At 43.4% G+C, this 20,828-nt stretch overlaps 1 protein-coding gene across 16 annotated transcripts in view; it reads right to left on the reverse strand.

Moving 5' to 3' along the window:
• Positions 1-7,575: 7,575 nt before the first annotated feature.
• The window catches only part of UNC79 (unc-79 homolog, NALCN channel complex subunit), a 309,568-nt gene continuing 296,315 nt past the window's right edge, over positions 7,576-20,828 (reverse strand). For all 16 annotated transcript variants that reach the window (XM_063643951.1, XM_055288333.2, XM_055288335.2 and 13 more), the window contains 2 exons: positions 10,756-10,797; positions 7,576-8,748 (listed from right to left, as the gene is read on the reverse strand). In XM_063643951.1, coding sequence (XP_063500021.1) covers positions 8,548-8,748; positions 10,756-10,797 — 243 coding nt within the window. In that variant the 3' untranslated portion in view covers positions 7,576-8,547. The remainder of the gene's footprint in view (positions 8,749-10,755; positions 10,798-20,828) is intronic.

A 20,828-nucleotide genomic window follows, 5' to 3' on the forward strand; every position in this document is an offset into this window, starting at 1 on the left:
CTGGCGGATGTTTCCAGTCAGTTATCCTCCGCTGCCTGAGCCTGGCAGTCCCCAGACAACGGCTGCTCACCCATATCCTAGTGTTGACTGGGGACACGTGCTGTGTCCTGGGGAAACAGAGGGAAGCAAGACAAGGCCCCTGCCCTCCAGGGGTAGGTTGGTGGTGGCAATGGCCCCACAATGTGCACAGCGACAATGACACAAGTGTGCAGATAAAGGGACACTCAGGGCCAGCTTCCCAGGGCTTCATGTGCTTTATCTCTTTAATAGTCCCTGCAAGCCTAGGAAGCAGGAAGATTGCCCCCATTGTACAGATGAGTAAACGGAGGTTAAGTGGCTTACCAAGGGGTAAAAAAAAAAAAAAAAAAAAAAAAAGCAGTTAAGGAACAGAGTTGCAATTCACACCTAGCTCTGTCTGACTACAAGTTAATTCCAGGCTCTTCCAACCCAGACAGGTCCTTGGATTTTAAATGGTCCATTCCAGCTGGATTTACAGCCAAGTATCTCCCCTGCCATGGGAAGCACACAGGAGCTGCAGTCAGGGACCCGCGGGTCTAACAAAATCACTTCATATGTGACTGCTGCAAGGCTCTTTCCCTGTGAGCCTCGGATTTCTCACCTGTGAAGTTGGGGGAGATAAACTCCAGTGGCTCTTTTTCCAATTCCCACTTGTGGCTCTCTTTGAGCACGTCTCATCATTCTCTATTCTATCACCTGAGTTTATTTTCAATACAGCGCTTCTCAGCCCCTAAGAACAATTGCCCATCTGTGTACCTGCCTTTCTCCTCCCATTTCAATGTAAGATGGTGGGAGCAGGGGCCTTATTCGTCATCAAATATCCAGCCCTCAAACCTCCAAACATGCTGGGCATGGGAAATATTTGTTAATTAACAGTGGGTTATACATTTTACACAGTACACACAGGCATAAAGGAAAAAATAGCATTTTATTTCATGTAACTGTCCAGAGTCCCTGCCTCACTGGGTGTGAGGGGGGAGAGGAATAAAAACCCTGAATTTGCTAATTGATGGCATTGCAGCCTCTTCTGGTTTGACCAGAGTCTTTTGGGTGACTCTGTGTCTTGTAGATACACCCTTAGTCGTTGAGGCATCTTCCTGGGCCTGCCCCCTGTAAGAAGCACCCGCAGGTACCCCTGAGCAGATATCTGTAGCCTGGTGCAGGGGAGCTGGGCTCAGGCCACATGGCGTCTTCTGGGTTCTCACAGGTCTCTGCTGCAGAGCCCAGGCTGGCCTGGGCTGCTTCCTGGACAGGTGACTGTGGGGCTGTGCCTGGGCTTTTCTAGGCGAAGGGTGACCCCTGCCCCCACCACTCCAGTTGCAAACGTCCAGGCTTGAAGCAGCCTCCTCCTCCTGACTGCGGCCTCTTCACATGTTCCTGAACACAAATGGAGACTTCTGAACTCTGTGCACCCACCTGGTTCAGGGAGGGCTGTGGATGCTTCTCTTCAAGGTTTATGTGCCACCATCTTCCAGGGCTCCCGGGGGCCTTTTCAACTGGGCATCTCTACAACATCCTCACCCCTAAGAGGGAAGGTGAAGACACGCCCACCTGGCCTCCCAGCGCCCCCTGAATTTGTCTCCCTTTTTCTCCTGCTGACAGTCCCCTGAGGTCCTGAAGAGATGATCTGGCTGCCTCCTCATCCTGTCTGCCAGAGCTTCCCCTACATCCTAACCTCCTCCTGCCCCATGAAATCCATGGAACTAGACAGGGGCACCTGGTTTCCTGGAGAAGAATAAAGAACATATCCATTTATTATTTTCAAAATATTATCCCCATTCCAAACCCAATCACGCGCTCACACCGTGTGAAGTCCAAATGCTGGCAGAATGCACCATATGGAAGAGGATTTCCCAGTTGCTCATTCAAACACAGAGACGTGGGGGAGCCGTGAGTCACCACACGAAGCCAGCAGCGTGGGAGCACCACGCTCAGAAGAATGGGAGCCAAATGCCCATTGCAAGCTGTGATTTCATTTCAGCAAAACACCAGCTGCCACACGGCGTTACAATTTGAAGAATAAATGGCTGTGTGACTGCAAGGCGTTTAACACAGAGCCAGGCATGCATCGAGTAGGGTGTGCCTCTTCAAGGTTAGCTCCCATTCTTGTTTGGGATTCCCATTCTGTGCCGGGTACGTGACAGCCATTGTTCCCTTCACTCCTTACAGGAAAGAGGAATTATCATCTCCATTTTGCAGTTGATGAAACTGAAGCTTAGTGAGATTAAATGACTCACCTGTGGTCAGAGAGCAAGTTAACAAGAAAGTCCAGACTCCAACCCTGAGAACCAACCTGGCTGCAAAGCCCTGTCTGGGCTCCTCTCCACCTGCCTCCCCCACCCGAGCCCAGCATGGGAGCCCAGATTCTGCACTGCAAGCTGGAGGCCCTGGGCACACCCCGCTGTCCGCAGAGCCCTCCATGCCCTGCATCCCCACTGGGCAGAGTGATTGTCCTCACCTGGAGAGTTTTTCTGTCCTTCATGCTTGATTGCTTGCTGGTTCCTTTCTTCTCCAAGTGGCCACTTCAAGGAGTGGAAATCAGGGCGTCTGCCAGGCAGCCCTGGGAAGCTCCCTTCTCCACCCACCTGCGGGGAGCCTGTCTGGGCTGCATAATTAAAAAGCCAGCTCTTTGTTCTTAAAACAGCGAAATCTGTGGCTTCCACAAAGGTTCTGCATACCCTGCAGGGAAGAGCTGGTGCCAGGGGCTCACCTTGCCCCACCCACCTGACCTCAGCTTCTCTGAGTGAGAGGAATCCAGGACGGTCGTGGGCTGGAGAGAACAGCCCTGGCCTGAAACAGGGTCAGGGCTGATGGTTGACATATGGAGGGGCAGGTGGGGGCAGAGGAGTGATGCCAGGGAAAGGAAGGGCCGCATGGCGCGGAGAGCATGGCTGAGTGGTACTGGGTACATCCCACCCCTCTTGGCCCATAAAATGGGAGGGCCAATCTAAAGTGGAGAGCAAAACCACTGCCCTGCCGGGCCAGGTAGGTGAATGAATGAGCACACCAGGCCTTGTAAACCAGCCCAGAGGCGGCAGGATTTCTGCCCACGGGCTGGTGGGTTGTTCTTCTTGCTTTGGAGGCTGAGGTCAGTGGAGGGAACTGAGCAAAGCTGGTGCCTGCATGTTACACCAGAGGTATCCAGACAAAAAGAAGAAATTAGAAATTCAAGCTCAGCAAAGAAAATATGCTCTGGGCCAGGGCCAGCCAGCAGGGTGCCCGTTGGTAACTTGTGATCTAAATGACTCTAGGTTACCTTGGAGGTCAGATGAGTAACAAGGGACTTCCTATCATTTAACTATTGGTAATAAGTAATAGCTTGAACGTGGGCTTTGGAGGCAGAAATACTCAGATTCAAATTTTGCTCTATCTTTTACTGAATGATTCCTGCAATTCTTTAATCTCTCCATGCCTCCCTTTTCTCATTTCTAATATGGGGTTAATAATAGAAGTGTCTGCCTCACACCATTGTTGTGAAGATTAACTGAGGTTACTACATCAAAATTGCTATATATGACAAGCTCTCCTATTGGTCGCTATGATTATAAGTAATTAGGGGCAAGTTTCCTCAGGGCTGGGTAAACTCTCAATAGGCCCCAAATCTAGCAGAGTTTATCATCACAATCTTTATTTATCTATTTATTTATTTATTTATTTATTTATTGAGATGGAGTCTTGCTCTGTCGCCCAGGCTGGAGTGCGGTGGAACAATCTCGGTCAGCTCACTGCAACCTCTGCCTCCTGGGTTCAAGTGATTCTTGTGCCTCAGCCTCCTGAGTAGCTGGGACTATAGGCATGCACCACCAAGCCTGGCTAATTTTTGTATTTTTAGCAGAGACAGGGTTTCACCATGTTGGCCAGCCTGGTCTCGAACTACTGACCTCAGGTGATTCGCCCCCTCGGCCTCCCAAAGTGCTGGGATTATAGGTATGAGCCACTGTGCCCGGCCCTATCATCACAATCTTCTACTCATAATTATTCTTTCTCCTAAAACTACTGTATTAAGTGGGAAACTAAATGTGATTTAATTTCTAATCCAAATGTTTTTTGCATGTACATGAATTCCCAAAGCAAGGGGAAAAACACCTATGTCAGATGAAGTGATAAACAGAGATGCCAATAACATTGAGCCACCTCAAAGAAAAAAAAAGACCTCAGATTTCTCTACCCCATGCTTCTGGCACATTTTAGCCAAAAGAGCCTAGACCCCAAAAACGGGGAATAGAAATGAACACATATTGAGTGAGGCCCTGCTTTGGAGGCAGATGGCCTTCAGTCCTAACGCTACTCCCGCTAGCTGCATGATCTTGGATAAGGCACTTAACCGCTGGGCCTCAGTTGCCTCACCTGCAAAGTGGGGATAATAATAAGGCTTATCTCACCCAGGGGAAGGGGCTAAGGAATAAACATCATGTATGTAGAGTGCTTTGTATCTAGTAGATGCTCAATAAATGGTGGCTATTATTGTTCGCCTTTGATCCTCTTCACCTGAGGCTCACCACTCGCTCCTGTCAGTGAAGAACTGGCCAGCCTTTCACTAATAACACATCAGCCATCTCCCAAAGCATTCAAACTCCACAAAAACACGGTTCAGTACCATTCCATTGGGTTCCAACCACTCCCTTCATTCTTCTTAAGAACCTACCATTACTGTCAAAACACCCATTTTCCCAATACACATATTTGCCAATCAGTTCTATTAAAGCAGTATAATAAATGATCTGCATTGTCCAATTAATGCCAGAGGCCCAGCTCATGAAAGAGATGGGAGGACCCATCTTCTCTGATCCAATCCAGTCTTATTTGGCCTGTTGTAGCTTGGAAACAGAGATGAATCTGCTGCAACCACTTGGCCTCTGATGAGACTCTTCGGGAAGAGATTTGCTGGAAACATCCTGGTATCAGGCTGAATGACATGCTTGCTAAGAGATGGTACACAGTGGAGACTGGATGCTCTTGGCTACTGCCACGTTTGGGCTCTCCTGGGTATTGTAGGTCTTAATCCTGAGGCACTGGCTGAAGAAAAAAAAAAAACAAATGAGCCTGTAGCTGTGAGCTGTCCCTCTGTGTGCTCTTCAGGAGGCAGCAAGTCTTCCCAGGGGTCCACAGATTCCAGCGCAGTTTCCCAAGTACCATCACAGTTCTCCACCCATTTGTGCTTTCCATCACCCCAGGAAGATGGGTAGACAGCTCCATATTACAGAGAAGGAAAAACAGAGGTCTAGGGAGGTTTAGTAACTTGTCCAAGGTCACCCAACTCATAAGAGGCATGCCCATTGTGGAAAATCATTAAGAATAGAATCCACACATTTGGAGATTTAGGCCGATTCCACCCTCGGGAATCTCAGTGTATTCTGTTCACACACTGAAACCAGTAGGGTGCTATGTGGAAAGGAAAACAGTCTGTACTGTGGCCGTTCTCCATGCCAATAATTAGTGCTGGTCAAATCTGGAACAGGCAAATTTTGCTGAGATCTCCCTGCCCTCTGTTCTGCATTTGTGGCCGTCACCTGGGGATGATGTGTGCTGTGGCAGAAGTTCATATGGGCAGCGGCTGGGAGCACAGTCCTCAGGGGTCGGATATCCTGGGTCAAGTCCTGGCTCTGCCTCTTACTAGCTGCATGACCTTGGGCAAGTAGCTTTACTTCTCCAGGCTTAAACATAAGAATAAAAATAATAATCAGTAACTTTTAACAAGTGCTTACCACGTGCTAGGTGTTGCCCTAAGCCCTTTTCTTGCATTCTTTCATCATCTCAACAACCCTCTGAGGTAGAATGTGTGTCACTGTCCCCATTTTACAGATGAGGAAACACTAATCTGGAAATCCCAGTGCCCCTGAGGTGGTAAGGAGAATATATCCACAGAAAGGCTGGCTCCAGCTCAGTGCCTTTCAGGGGCCTTTACATAGGTCAGAGGTCAGCACACTTTTTCTGTAAAGGGCCAGATGGTAAATATTTTAGGCGTTCTGGGCCCTACAGTCTCTGTCACAACCCTGCCTACCATTGTAGCACAAACTCAGCCCTACACAATATGTAAATGGTGAGTGTGACTGTTTCCACTAAAACTTTGCAAAAATAGGCCATGGGCTCTGTTGGACCTGTGAGCTGAGGGTGCTGACTCCTGCCTTAGGTGAATGGGTTCTCTTCCTACTTCTTATTAGTGCCAATCTTGCTAAACTTCCGTTAAGTCCCCTCTCTTCCTTTTTTCTTCTAAGTGCCTGAACCCACCTTGCTGAAAGCTTTTTGTCCTCTCTTCCTTTTTTTCTTCGAAGTGCCTGAGCCCGACTTGTTGGAGGGTGGACGTGAGGTTGCGGAAGAAGAAGAGGACACTGGCAATGGCAGGTGCAGCATAGGCTGGGGGAAGCTCACTAGTTTCCATCAGCCAGTGAAGTGGCAGGGCGCCAGCAGGGACAGCATTTGGGTCAGTTTGGCAGGGAAAAGGGTCCTGGTTCTCAAGAGCATGGAGAGAGATTTGCCTGGGAGTGACCAAGACTCTAGGTCAAGGAAACAGGTCCAGACAGTTGGAAGCATTAAATGGGGGCCCCAGTCAAGAGTGCCACGTTAAGGGTTCGTCTGCAGCTTGGGGAAGATGCAAACACCAAGAAAAATTCAGGGAGAAGTCCAAAGAACTGGGCAAAGAAGAGGGAGTGGGAGAAGAAGATGTGAATAACTTTGGACCTTGTCTACTGGTAGGATGGGGCCACTAAGATCCTGGCTACCTGGGGCAGGGTGGGCTCAGGACTAGCCAAGAGCCAGGCCTGCAGCTGAGCACAGATGAGGATGTTAGTAGAAACCCTCACAGGGGAAGCAGCCAGAGCCTCCTCCTCCTCCAGGAACCAATGCAAAAAAAGAGAATGTCACACGCAAAGCTCATGGTGCCCATGGGGAGCTCAAGAAAGGCCTTTTGCTTAACTGAATCCATTCCATTCGATAGACATTAATTAAACATGTACTGTGTGCCAAACCATGAGGAAACAGAGATAGCACGTATGCTCAAAGCTGTCACTGTTTACAAGTGAGATAAACAAATGTACAACTTGACTATGAGACAAAATGTTCACGGAAGCTCAGCCAAGCATGACTGCGACGGAGAAGGGTTCTGACCAGGAAGAGGCCTTTCTGAAGCGTTTGTTAGCCAGATAGGAAGAATGATCACTTCTGTACTCTCCATACTGAGCCTGAATGGTCCCCTGCAATTTGTATAAGGATGAAGATTTGAAGATCGCTCTTTCTAGAACCCATATGAACAATTAAACATCTGAGGGCTTGTTTTCCTCTGAGAAACATTAAGATCTCAGAGCTCCCAGAAGAAAAAGGAAGCCTCTTAATAACGAACATTAAAAAAAAAAGGTCTTTTGCCCTCAGAGTCCTTCCTAGAGGTGGGCTTCAAACAAATTGTGTATTCTTCTCATCAAATGGCCTGCAAGAAAGCCTTTTCTTCTTCATAATTTCAGTTTTAAGAGAAGTTAGAAGCTGTAGAACCTTAGAAGGAATGGTTGTCAGGAACTAAACTCTAGCTCTAAAAACTGGTTTTAAAAAACCCCAGGCTCACAAAGATAATAAAAAATGCATTTAATAGCATGTCAATATACAGTTTAAATGTGTAGTAAGTCTTCTGTTAGTCAGTGCATTACAGGGATAAAGAGGAGAAATTTCATTTGGAATGCACAGTCCAACGCTAGGTATAGGTGCGGAGAAATCTTGGTGCTCTTACACTATTAAAATTCCGTTTTATGAAACATCACTCCAGGTGCAGGGCGCTGTGCCAGTGAGGGACTCATCTGGTCCAGGGTGCAAGCTACAGTTTTCAATTAAATTGTATACAAGTATTAACAAAAGAATAAAATTTATTATTCACAAAACTAAAGTGGTTATCATAAAGCTTACAAGAGAGTACAGCCTAGAACTAATGAGTTGAAAAACTAGTTTTAAAAATAATAAAACTTACTGGACAGTTTTGGAAAATGATATTATAAAACAACGAAAACAATTGGCACAGTTTAACCACCTAATTTCTAAGTGCACTTTGTAATGTTCCTTGCAAGCTGCCACTTTTCCCAGGATAATGACAAAAAGCTTCAGTCAGGTGTCACTGGCTTATGGTGACGGTTTTTTTTATTGCATTGCCAAGAGTGGATTTTAAGAAAAAACACTACAAAGGTTTCAAAAACCCTATTTATTCTCTATCATCAAAAATAGCAACAGGGGGACTTATACAACTTTTCTGTGAGTACCCACCAGTCTATTTTTTTTTCTTAAAAAAAATAGAAGTTAGTTAAAGAAAAATGATTTGGTTTTTAAAAAATAATGTAAGGAAACACTTAATCAGATAGCCCAAGGAGTCATCAGAAATATGTGTAGCAAGAAAGCTTCATTTTCGGCCCTCTCTGGCCTTTGCACATCTTTTACTAAACTAGAAAGAGAATGTACAGTACCAATATGTTCCCCAACCTGCTTGGATCAAATTGTTTGTTTTTAAACCCATTATTGCTAAACCAGAGTGTTGACACTGAGCGCCGAGGAGTCCACTCATAGAGGATAAAATTGAGAGGCTGCTTCCGAGGACTGGATCTCCACCTGTGCCATTTTGAACTGAGTGCACTGCAACCACTTGCGGAGGGCTGCCAGGCCAGCACTGCTCTGGCCCGAGCCCGGCAGCGTCCTTAGGCTGTGGTGGTTCACGTGGTTCTGAATAGCCTGGAGGCGAAGCTGGAGTCCCGCAGATAAGTGCTGTAGAAAAAGGGCAAGAGGTTTTAGTTTATTTCTTTTCATGGGCAACCCAGGGAGTGTTGACCCGGGCGGCTTCTTGCAGGCAGAATTTAGGCTTGGCTCAAGGGTTGTCTGGCCTGAAGAAGGCAAACTCTCTACTCTGGCAGTGCCCAGGGCAGGGGATTGCACCGTGTTTTCTAGAGTCATCCTGGCCCAAACCCATCATAATAATGACATGCCCATCTTGACAGACTCACTGCAATGAAAACATAAAGCTGCCACACCAGTGCTGGGCTAACACATAAACTTGGCCCCAGTGAACTATTTATGACAGGGACCTGGTGTGGTGGTGAAGTGTCCGGGCTCTGCTGCCAGGCTCCCTGTGTTCAAAGCCTGGCTCCTCTATAGGCGACTTTGGGAACAAGGTTTATTGGTCTGTGTTTGGGTTTTCTCATGGGTAAAGGGGGGATAGTGACACTTACTCAGGGGGGTTGTGTAGGACAAATGGGTTAAAAGAGTGCTGAGAACAGAACTTGGCACATGAAGAAGCTAGGATGGTAGCTTCTCTTCTTTCTACAAGCTTCTTAGGGAGTTTTGTTGGCCTGCTCCTGGCCATCTGGGCAATCGCCACAGATTGCCATTAAGCCAGGAAAGGGGTAAGAGAGGCAATTTAAAATGCTTCAAGCTGAGAGTGCAAGAAACTCTCTTTCCACAGAAAAAACTAGTACCAAGAGGCAGTTTTCAGCAGTGCCCATGCCCCCAACGGCCGCCACAAATAGCACCAAGGCCGTAATCAGGACTCAAAGGCTGAGGTCATTGTTGACAGCCGCATTTTTCTCTTTTGGTGTCTGGGTACCCTGAGTTCATACCGCTTTCCTTCCACTAGCATGCCTCCCCAACTCGGAGAAGAAACTCCGCAAAAAACTTTCCACCTTTTCCTCCCGTCCCCCCAACACTCTTAGTGCTACAGACAGGACCCGGTTTGGATGGAGCAGGCAGCTGGCTTTGCCATCTTAAGTCAAGCCCAGTAACTCTGTTTGCTGGTCATAGAGTATGTTTGCCCCTACAATGACAAAGCGCCACTCAAGGCAAAGCCTGGGGCTGGGAAATATATTCGGGCGGGATCTCCTCTTCCAGGCTGTGAGGCCCTGACCAAGTCACTCTTCCTTTTGGTCCTAAATTTCTTCAGATATAAAATGAGGCAGTAGGTTCCTTGTAGCTCAATCCTATCATTTCTTCAATGTTGTCCTTTCTTAGAAAATCAATTTTAGCAACCAGGACACATCACTGAATGTGCCTGGGTATCCTCCAAGGGGTCGGTATTCTATTTTTTTTTTTTTTTTTTGAGAGACAGGGTCTTGCTCTGTCTATATATACATGATCTTGTTATCTGCAAATAGTGACAGTTTATTTTTTCATTTCCAATTTATATTTCTTTGATTTCTTTTTTAAAAATAGAGACAGGGTCTCACTCTGTTGCCTAAGCTGGAGTGCAGTGGCAGGATCATAGCTCACTGCAGCCTCGAACTCCTGGGCTCCCAAGTGATCCTCCCACCTCAGCCTCCTAAGTAGCTAGAACCACAGGTGCATGCCACCATACCCAGTTAAATTTTTATTCTTTTGTAGAGATGGGGTCTCACTATGTTGCCCAGGCTGGTCTCCAACTTCTGGCCTCAAGCAATCCTCCCACCTTGACCTCTCAAAGTGCTGGGATTATAGACGGAAGCCATTGCACCCGGCCTTGGCCTGTACTCTCATCAGTGGATTGAGGCTCACTCAGACCCTGGGATACCACCCTCCACCTGCATCCTCACCAACCTCAAGCAGTAGGACAATGGCTCCTGCTGCCACCCCCTGCCTGCAGAGCCCTTACCTGGCCCACAGGTCTCCTGCATTATCAGCCCTCTAAGGCCAGGAGCAGGTTGAATTCATCCTTCTGCATAGTAAATGGTGCATCAACAATCCCTAGGAATGTTATACGTTCTCTGCAGGAAACCCAGCTTCCAATCAGCCCAGGGAGTGACTTACCTTGATATTTGACTGAATCATTGGCAACCACATAGGTATCAGCTGTATGGAGAAAGACAAAACCTTCATTATTAGTGTCCTCTATTCTTCCGCAAAGCTTTGCTCATTGCAAGGGAAAACAGGCCACACTGAATCCCTTTCACATCACGCACGGATGTGGGCCCTGCTGCGGAGCTACCTGTTATCGGCAAAATGTCTTTCTGAGGCCAAACCCTGCTGAGCCAGTGGCATTTGGAGGTTAATAAGCGCCCCATGAGTGCCTGAGATACACACTTTAGAGTAAATGACTGATTGTCTCTCGAAAGCTACCAAGCACAGGAAATTAAATGTGTATTTATTTAATTAAATCCTCACTTTCTTGAAATAGAATTTCCTCCACAGGATCTTTAGAACTGAGTGTCTGAGTGGAATGGCGACTCTATTTGCCTGTAGTCATTAAGAAAATATCTCTGGTCAGTGGATGGAACACTTAAGTGAGCGAGAAAGACCACTCCAAGATGCCTGGCTGCTATCTGGAAGGTGGAATACAGTGAGATGGAGCCAGGTGTCTGCAGAGTGTGGGAGTACACACAGCTAAGCAGCAAGTCCCTGCTAGAGAACCCTGGCCCTCTGCTGCCTCTCTGATGGGCCCTCAGCCCCTCTGATGTGGTCCTTCCTGGGAGGCGGTCATAGGGTGCCCTGGCCTGAGGACCTCCAGCAGCTGCTCCTTCTCTCTGCTTTGGTCCCTCCTCCGTGTTTCAGTCCTTTAGAATCTAAGTAAATATTCATGGCCTTGTGCATCCAGAAGTCGGAGACAGAATATGGCATTTCTCAAAGTGTGTCCCACGGAACTCTAATTTGGAGAGCTTTTAAATGGTGGAGGGGGACTCCGATCCAATAGGTTTGGAAATGTTAGTTTCTTTATTTCAGTACTTCTCAGATCCTTAATACACCAATATGCATCATATCATTTCACTCCATATTCCTTCCAACCCTCCACTCAAATAAAGGAGTAGTGTTGTCATGGAATGAATTGTGCCCCATTAAAATCTATATTGAGGTCCTAATCTGCACTGCATCAGAATGTGACCTTTTTTGGAAATGGGATTGTTGAATATGTAAATTAGTTAAGATGGGGTCATACTTGAGTAGGGTGAGCCCCTAATCCAATATGACTGGTGTCCCTATAAAAAGGGTAGAGTTAGGACACATACACACAAACACACAGAAAGCATGCTATGTGAAGATGAAGATGGGGACCTACAAGCCAAGGAACCCCAAAGACCCAGCAAACCACCAGAAGCTAGGAGAGAGGTCTGGAACAAATTCTCTCTCTAATCCCTTAAAAGAAACCAGCCCTGCCGACACCTTGATCTCAGCCTTCTGGTCTCCAGAACTTCCAGGGAATACATTTCTGTTGGTTGAACCACCCAGACTGTAATACCTTGGTAGTCCTGGGAAGCCAGAACAAGGGCATTCCAGGAAGCAGAGAGAAGGCATGGCAAAGCTCATTGGTGGGAGTGTGCAGAGAGTCAGGGACGGGAGACAGTCACGTGATGCTGACGTGTGAGACTCTTAGAAAACGGCCATGAAAAACAAGTTTAGAAAAGCACAGGCCAGGCGTTCACACCCCTAGCCCACCAGATGGCCCTAAATGCCAAATCAGGGGATCTGAATTTTATTCCAAATTCAATACAACTTCCGAAGAGAGGATGCTGTATTGACCATGAGCAGAACAGTGCTCCAGAAAGATCACTGTGGCAGCAGTCTGCAGATTAGGGTGAAGAAGGAGGCAGGGAATGGAGGCAAGAGCCACTGTGGAGGTTGCCTCAGTGGTCCAGAGAAGACCAGGGACAGTTTCTGGGGATGGGGAAGGATTCCGCCTGCAGAGACAAATCTTGAGGATCTGAGGATGAGTCTGCTCTTTCAAGTGAGGAAAAAGGTCAAAGAAGCGGTAGAGGTTTCTAACCTGGGCAAACTGGGGGACAGTGATGCAATGAACAAAACCAAAGAAGAAGGAGAGCTTTTTGGGATGGGGGACAGTATGTGAATGACCTCAGAGTTCAAAGTTAGTCATAGCCATAAGCTGCTGGTTTCACTAAATTCATCACATTTTCTTTAAAATGAACTTGGTGAAGTGATAAGCTGCATTTCTCTCCCTGTTTTTGTTCCCAAGGCTAAATCTGGCTGTTGTTTGACTTTTAACATTCTGTTGATGTATACAATTCACTAATTTGACTTCTATTGACATTTACTCCTAAACATTCCTAAACATAGTGTTTCTGTTGCAGCTAGCTAATACTTGGTCTCTAACATGAATACTGTGTTTAGAAATGGAGTATGGTGTGTATCAGAAAATGTAATGAGACTAAAGCTGAAAATATCAGAAAATGCCACCCTCTCCATGCCTCCCCGTGTCCCCCAACCCTCATAACAAAACTGTGGGATTACAAAGGTTGGTACCAGATAAGGCTGTGCCCTCTGACCCTTACCAGGACTGGCTCCTCTAGACATTCTGAATGGAAAAAAAATATTTATCTAGTCTAACTGTCTCTCCCTATAATTTCTGCACAGCAAAAAGCAAGCCCTGGAGGGTCCTGATGTTATAGACTTCGTTGACCTTTGACTATTTAATATGGAAGTGGGCCCATACGCCTCTTGATATTTGGGAAATACCCAAACTAACCTCCTGTTAAGAATTGTGAGGGACTTGGGAAGAGTAGGGTCAGGGAGTACAGAGTACCCTGTCCCTGGGTGGATACCTTTCCCAGTGCTGCCACTGGGGCTAAGGGTCCATGTGAAGCAAGCAAGGGGAATAGTGATGTTGGTCTAAAAGAGTTTTTATTATTTCCCCATTGATGTAATCTATGACCATGTGATTCTAAAATATACCTGCAAGGGACCTTCAGGTTTGTGATTTGCAAATCACGTGACTAAAGGCATCCAGTTAAAGCTCATCATTATTGATGACATTATATAACCCAGCCATCATCCTATTTCAGGAATGTTAATCTGACTTACTGAATAACTTTAATTTTCATTCTTTTTTTGCTAGTGGCTCCTACAAATCTGTCAGTAAGAACTAGATATAATTTATTTTGGGCTCTGCAATGTTACAATGGAGTAAAGTTGGTTGGTTTTTTTTCCCCCTCTTCAGAAACAATATCCTGAAAACTGAAGGACATTTAAAAAATAGGTTTTCACAAAAATAAAAGTGATACCCTTCCTCTTATCTTGGTTCATGCTATAGAACAAATGGAAGACTTCCTGCCTGGTTGGACTGTACTCATTTCAATCCTGCTTATTCCAGCCCTCAAAATTAAAATTGGTGATGAAACTTTCTCTTTCAGCCAAGATGGAGTAACAAAGACCAGATTTACCCTCCTGCCTGGAACAACTAAAAATCCAGACAAACTATAAAAAACAATGTTTTTCAGGTATTGAGCATCAAGAAATGCAGGACAGAGATCACTGAGGGAAAGAAAACAAACCAGGTGAGCCCTGCAGGTATTCCAGCTCACTGCCTAGAGAGAGTTTTCAGGCATAGCACTGGCAGCAGGAATGCAGGTGGAGCCTGCAGTCTTCCTGAGTGAGGAGATGTAGCCAGGAGCCCTGGGAGGTCAAAGTGACTACAGTTTGCAAGGTAGAGTACTGGACAGGAGAGATCTACAGAGAGAGAGACAACTCCAAAGATCTGAAAAGGGATCCCCCTGAGTCTTCAGCTGAGTGCTGACCAGTGCATGCAAGTTATAAAAACTATCCAATACTGGAGAAAAAACAACCAGAAAATCTTAGAAGGAAAAAAATCCCCTGGTGATTATATAGGGTCAAGAATATTTTGTGTTCCTATTAGTCAGAGTGGAAAAATCTTATAACTCATAGAACATCATGAAAGTACTGATAAGGACAGTGGTATACAGCAGCAGCAGTGAAGAACTATGCACCCTACAAAAATTGCTGCTCTGATCAACACCTAACGAAGCTTAAATGTTAGCCTCAGAAGGATAAAAATATTTGTAAGTTATGTAACTACGTCACAGAATACAGCTTAAGAATATTTTATATGAATACAAAAATATCCATCACCCAAGAAAGTCAAATTAACAATGTTAAGAATACAATAAAAAATTACCAGGCATGCTAAGAAACAACAACAACAAAAGAAACACACGAATGAGGAGAAAAATCTGTTAACAGAAAATAAAACAAAAATGACACAGATAACAGAACTAGTAGACAAGGACATTAAAACAGTTATGATAACTATATTCAATATGGTCAAGAAGGTAGAAGAAAGATTGAGCATGTTGAGTAGAGGCACTGAATAAAATATTTGAAGAAACAATGGCTGATATTTTTCCAAATCTAATGAAAACTACAAATCCAAAGATCAAGAAGCTCACCAAACCCAAGCACCAGAAATATGAAGAAAACTCTACTCTACCAAGGCATAGCATCATCAAATTGCTTAACCATAGTGGCAAAGACAACAGAGGAAAAAAGACATATCACATACAGACAAAAAAGATAAGAATGACAGATTTCTTGTTGGAAACAATATAAGCAAAAAGACAATGGAGGAGCAAGGTCTTTAAAGTATTGAAAAAAAACCCTCCAAAACCATCCATCTAGAATTCAATACCCAGTGAAATTTTCTTTCAAAAATGAAAGCAAAATAAGGCTTCTGAGACATACAAAAGCTAAAACAATTAATCACCAGCTGACCTGCACAGGAGACTTTACAGAAAATCCTTTGGGCAGAAGGAAAGATGAATGTTTAGATCTATGGAATGAAATGAAGAGCACTAAAATGGTAAATATAAATATGGCAATTATAGCAAATATGAGTGAACATAAAACTTGTTTAAAATCTCTTTAAGAGATAATCAACTGTTTAAAGCAAAAATAATAATGTATGATTTGCTTTATAAAATATATAGAAAATGTATGACAATAATAGCACAAAGTCAGGAGGTGGGAAATGGAGGTATATTATTGTACAGTTCTTATACAATACATGAGGTGGTATAATATTCCTTGAAGGCAGACTGTGATTAAAAATATATACTATAAACTCTGAATCAACCACTAACACAACAACAAAGACATACAGCTAAAAGATAATTTAAAAACACACTTCTAAACAACTTAAGGGGCAAAGAAGAAACCAAACTGGAAATTAACATTTTGATCTGAATGGAAATGAGACTCTCTCAAAATCTGGGGGAAAGTAGCTAAAACAGTATCGAAAGGAAATTTAGAGCACTAAATGCTAATGTTTGAAAAAAAGGAAGTTCTCAAGTTAATTATCTTAGTTGCCATTTCAGTTTATCTTAATTAGACAAAGAAAAGGAAATTATATCCAAAATTTAATCATAAAAACCTTAATCCAAAAGAAGGCACAAAAAGAGAGGACAGGAGACAAAGAACAGATGTGAAATATAGAAAACAAGCAGTAAGATAATAGATTTAAACCCAACAATATCGCAAAACACATTAAATGAAAATGATCTAAAAACCTCAATCAAAAGGAAGAGACTGTCAGATTGGATTTTTTTTAAAAGCAACATCCAACTTTATGCTGCCTATAAGAAATGCAGTTTAAATACAAAGACATAGATAGTTAAAAGTAAAAAGATGAAAAAAATATGTACCATCCTATCATTAGTCAAAAGAAAGCCAGACTGTTTTATACATAAATATTACCAAAGATGGGTAATATTCATTAATTTGATATAGCAAAAGTCAACCCTGTTCGAGTGCAGTGGTGCAATAATGCACATATGGTAAATGGTACATATTTAAAATGCCCAGTTTGATAAGTTTTGACTTACATTATGCCATGCACCACAATCAAGATAATGAACATATCCATCACCTCCAAGTTTTTTCAGCCTGAGCACGATGGCTCATGTCTGTCATCCCAGCACTTTGGGAGGCTCAGGTGGGCAGATCCCTTGAGGTCAGGAGTTCAAGACCAGCCTGGCCAACATGGAGAAACCCCCGTCTCTACTAAAAATACAAAAATTAGCTGGGCATGGCGGCGGGCGCCTGTGGTCCCAGCTACTCAGGAGACTGAAGCACAAGAATTGCTTGAACCCGGGAGACAGAGGTGGTGGCGAGCCAAGATTGTACCACTGCACTCCAGCCTGGGCGAGCAAGACCCCATCTCAAAAAAAAAAAAAACTAAACTAAACTAAAAATATTACCAAAGACGAAGAGGGACACTTTATAATTTCAATTCATTAGGAAGATATAGCAATGCTAAACACTTATAAGCGTAATAACAGAGCTTCATAATACATTAAGCAAAAGTAAATCCACATTCAGAGATATTTCAATACCCCTTTCTCAATAATTGGTAGAATAAGTTGACAGACATAACAAGAGGGACATAGAAGACTTGAGCAATACAATCAACAACTTTGAACTAACTTACTTAGGAAACTCCAAGCAACAACAGCAGAAGACACATTCTTTTCTAGTGCACACAGAGCATTTACTAAGATACACAATTTTCTGGACCATAAAGCAAGTCTCAATAATTTAAAATGAATCAAATTATATAAAGTATATTCTGTGATACATTAGAATTACAAATCCATAACAGAAAAATCTCCGGAAATCTTTAAATATTTAGAAGTAAAACAATATCGTTCTAAATAATCAATGCCAGAAAGAAAGCAAAAGAGAAGTTAGAAAGTATTTTGAACTGAATAAAAATGAGAACACAATATGACAAATTGTAAGATGCAGCTAAACCAGTGCTTAGAGGAAAATTTATAGCACTAATCACTTAGAAAAGTTTCAAATCATTGTGCTCCACCTCAGCCTCCCAAGTAGCTAGAACTACAGGCATGCGCTGCCATACCTAGCTAATTAAAAAATTCTTTTGCAGGGTAGAGACAGGGTCTCAATATGCTACCAGGCTGTCCAGGCTGGTCTTCAACTCCTGGTCCCAAGCAATCCTCCTCAGCCCTCCAAAGCACTAGGATTACAGGCATGAGCCACTGTGTCCAGCCCCTAACAATCTTTTTGTAGAAATTGACAAACCAATTTAAAAATTTATCTTGAACTGCGAAGGACCTAGAATAGCCAAACAACTTTGAAAAAGATGAATGAATTTAGAAGGCTGACACTACCTGATTTCAAGGAATATTATAAAGCTATAGTAATGCAGTGTGTTATAAAAATAGACAGAGATCTGGCTGGGCATGGTGGCTCAAACCTGTAATATCAGTGCTTTGGGAGGCCAAGGTGGGCAGATCACCTGAGGTCAGGAGTTTGAGACCAGCCTGACCAACATGGTGAAACCTGTTTCTATTAAAAATACAAAAATTAGCTGGGCATGGTGGTAGGTGTCTGTAATCCCAGCTGTTCAGGAGGCTGAGGCAGGAGAATCACTTGGACCTGGGAGATGGAGGTTGCAGTGAGCCGAGATTGTGCCACTACACTCCAGCCTGGGTGACAGAGTGAGACTCTGTCTCAGGAAAAAAAATAAAAACAAAAATAAAGAAATAGAGATCAATGGGACAGAATCAAGAAGCCAGAAATAGAATTGTATAGTTATTTGATTTTTGACAAAAGTGCAAAGGCAATTTGATGGAGAGAGTATAGCATTTTTAACAATGATGTTGGAATAACTGACTATCCATATACATAAAAGGTACCTCAATCCGTACCTCACACCATATACAAAAGTTAACTCAAAATAGATCACAGACATAAACTAACACCCAAGTGAAAACATAGATAACACTTAGAATAAAACACAAATGAAACTCTTTATTATTTTTGGGTTAGGCAAAGATTTTTTAAAATACAACATCAAAAGCATGATTCGTAAAAGAAAAAAATTGGTAAATGGTACTTCATCAAAATAAGAATTCCAAAGATGAACCACAGAGAAAAATCTTTGCAAATCACACACCTGATAAAGGACTTGTATCTCAAACTTCAGTAATCAGGAAACAACCCAACCCAATAAAAAATGAGCAAATAATTTTAACAGATACTTCACCAAGCAGACATATGGACAGCAAATAAGTACATGAAAAGATGCGTAATGTCATTAGCAAACAGGAAAATGCTATTTAAAACCACAACAAGATACCAGTACACAACTCTTAGAATAATTAATACTAAAGATTGACTATGCCAAGTGTTGACAAAGATGTGGAAGGACTGGGAATGCTCATATACTGTTCATATACTGTATGTAACAGAGCACAACAGCTTTGGAAAATGGTTTGGAAAACAATTTTTTTAAAGGTAAATATACATCTGTCACATGGCCCAGACATTCTACTCCTAGGTATTTGCCCAACATACATGAAAGCATATATGTACACAAAGACATCTTCATGAATCTTCATAGCAGATTTATTTGTAAAAGCCCCAAACTGGAAACCCCCTAGATATCAAATAACTGATAAATGAATAAGCAAAATGTGGTATATTCATACAATGGACTACTACTCTGAAATAAAAAATAACAGTCCACTGATATATGCAATAACATGGATTAATCGCAATATAATTATTACAAGTGCAAGAAGGTAAAAAAAAGTATATACTGTATGAATCAACTTAAAGAAAATTCTAGAAAGTGCCAACTGATCTATAGCGACAGAAAGCAGGTCAGTAGTTGTCTGGGGACAGGGAGAAGAGTAACCCAACCAAAAGATTATAAAGGGGTATGAAAAAAAGTTATTTTTTTGTTTGTTTGCTTTTTTTTTTTTTTTTTTTTGAGACAAAGTCTCATCCTGTTGCCTAGGCTGGAGTGCAGTGGCAAAATCTAGGCTCATTGCAACCTCCCCTTCCGGGTTTAAGCAATTCTCCTGCCTCAGCCTCCCATGTAGCTGGGATTACAGGTATGCGCCACCATGCCTGGCTGATGTTGGTATTTTTAGTAGAGATGGTGTTTCACCATGTTGGCCAGGCTGGTCTTGAACTCCTGGCCTCAAGTGATCTGCCCACCTCGGCCTCCCAATGTGTAGGGATTACAGGCATAAGCCACCACGCCTGGCGTGAAAAAACTTTTGGAGGTGATGGATATGTTCATTGTCTTGATCATGGTGCATGGTATAACGTAAGTCAAGACTTATCAAACTGCACGTTTTAAATATGTACCATTTGCCATATGTATATTATTGCACCACTGCACTCCAACAGTGTTGACTTTTGCTATTATCAAGCTAGATATCATATAGCTAGCCCATTTGAGCCAATGATCTTTTTCTGTTCTGGTAACAGTCAAGTTTTCCCTGAAAATGGGCTGCTTTTCTTCAGCGTAGTGTGAGTGAATGTGACAAACGTTCTTTGTTGAAGAGTGGAGTTAACCAAGGAATGAAACAGCAAGTTATGAGGTTCCAAGTTGATGCCCACTAGTGGGTGGTGATGGTGGTTGGTGACGGTGGCCAAGATAATAGAATGTAGAGGTGAAAGATAAAGAAATACAAGAAGAGATACAAGGAGAGGAAGAAGGATCAGAGAGACAAAGAGGTGGAATGATAGGAAGGAAAGGAAAAAGAGGGGAGGCAGAAAGATAAACGGAGTGGGAAACCAAGTTCTCTGCTGTTTCGTTTTTGTATCACACTAGTCTGTTTCTGATGAGAGGAGGGTACCCAGGGAGGGTAGATGACAAATGCTTGAATTACTTTTATACACTGTATAATGATTTAAGATAATATTATTTGAAACTAAATTAATTTGTCTTAGAGAAAGCACCAGATACCATGTCAGATAATTACAGACTATTTTCTTTGGTTTTCTGGATATCTTTTGCAAGGTAAGGTGATTGATATTAGAATAGGGTAATTTTCACATCAATATTCCCCAGTAATATTTTCAGGACCTGTGTTACTTTTTTTTTTTTTTTTGGTAGAGACAAGGTCTCACTATATTGCCCAGGCTGGTCTCAAACTTCTGGGCTCAAGCAATCCTCCTGCCTCAGCCTCCCAAAATGCTGGGACTATGGGCATGAGCCACCATGCCTGGCCTGGTCTGATAGATTTAACCCAGGCGAAGTTGGTCACAGTGGTAGACCAAAAGCAAAATTAATGCAATAACCATTTGGTAAAGGGTTGTTATAG

This window comes from Symphalangus syndactylus, chromosome 8 (assembly GCF_028878055.3).
Source record: "Symphalangus syndactylus isolate Jambi chromosome 8, NHGRI_mSymSyn1-v2.1_pri, whole genome shotgun sequence".
Classification (NCBI taxonomy): Eukaryota; Metazoa; Chordata; class Mammalia; order Primates; family Hylobatidae; genus Symphalangus; species Symphalangus syndactylus.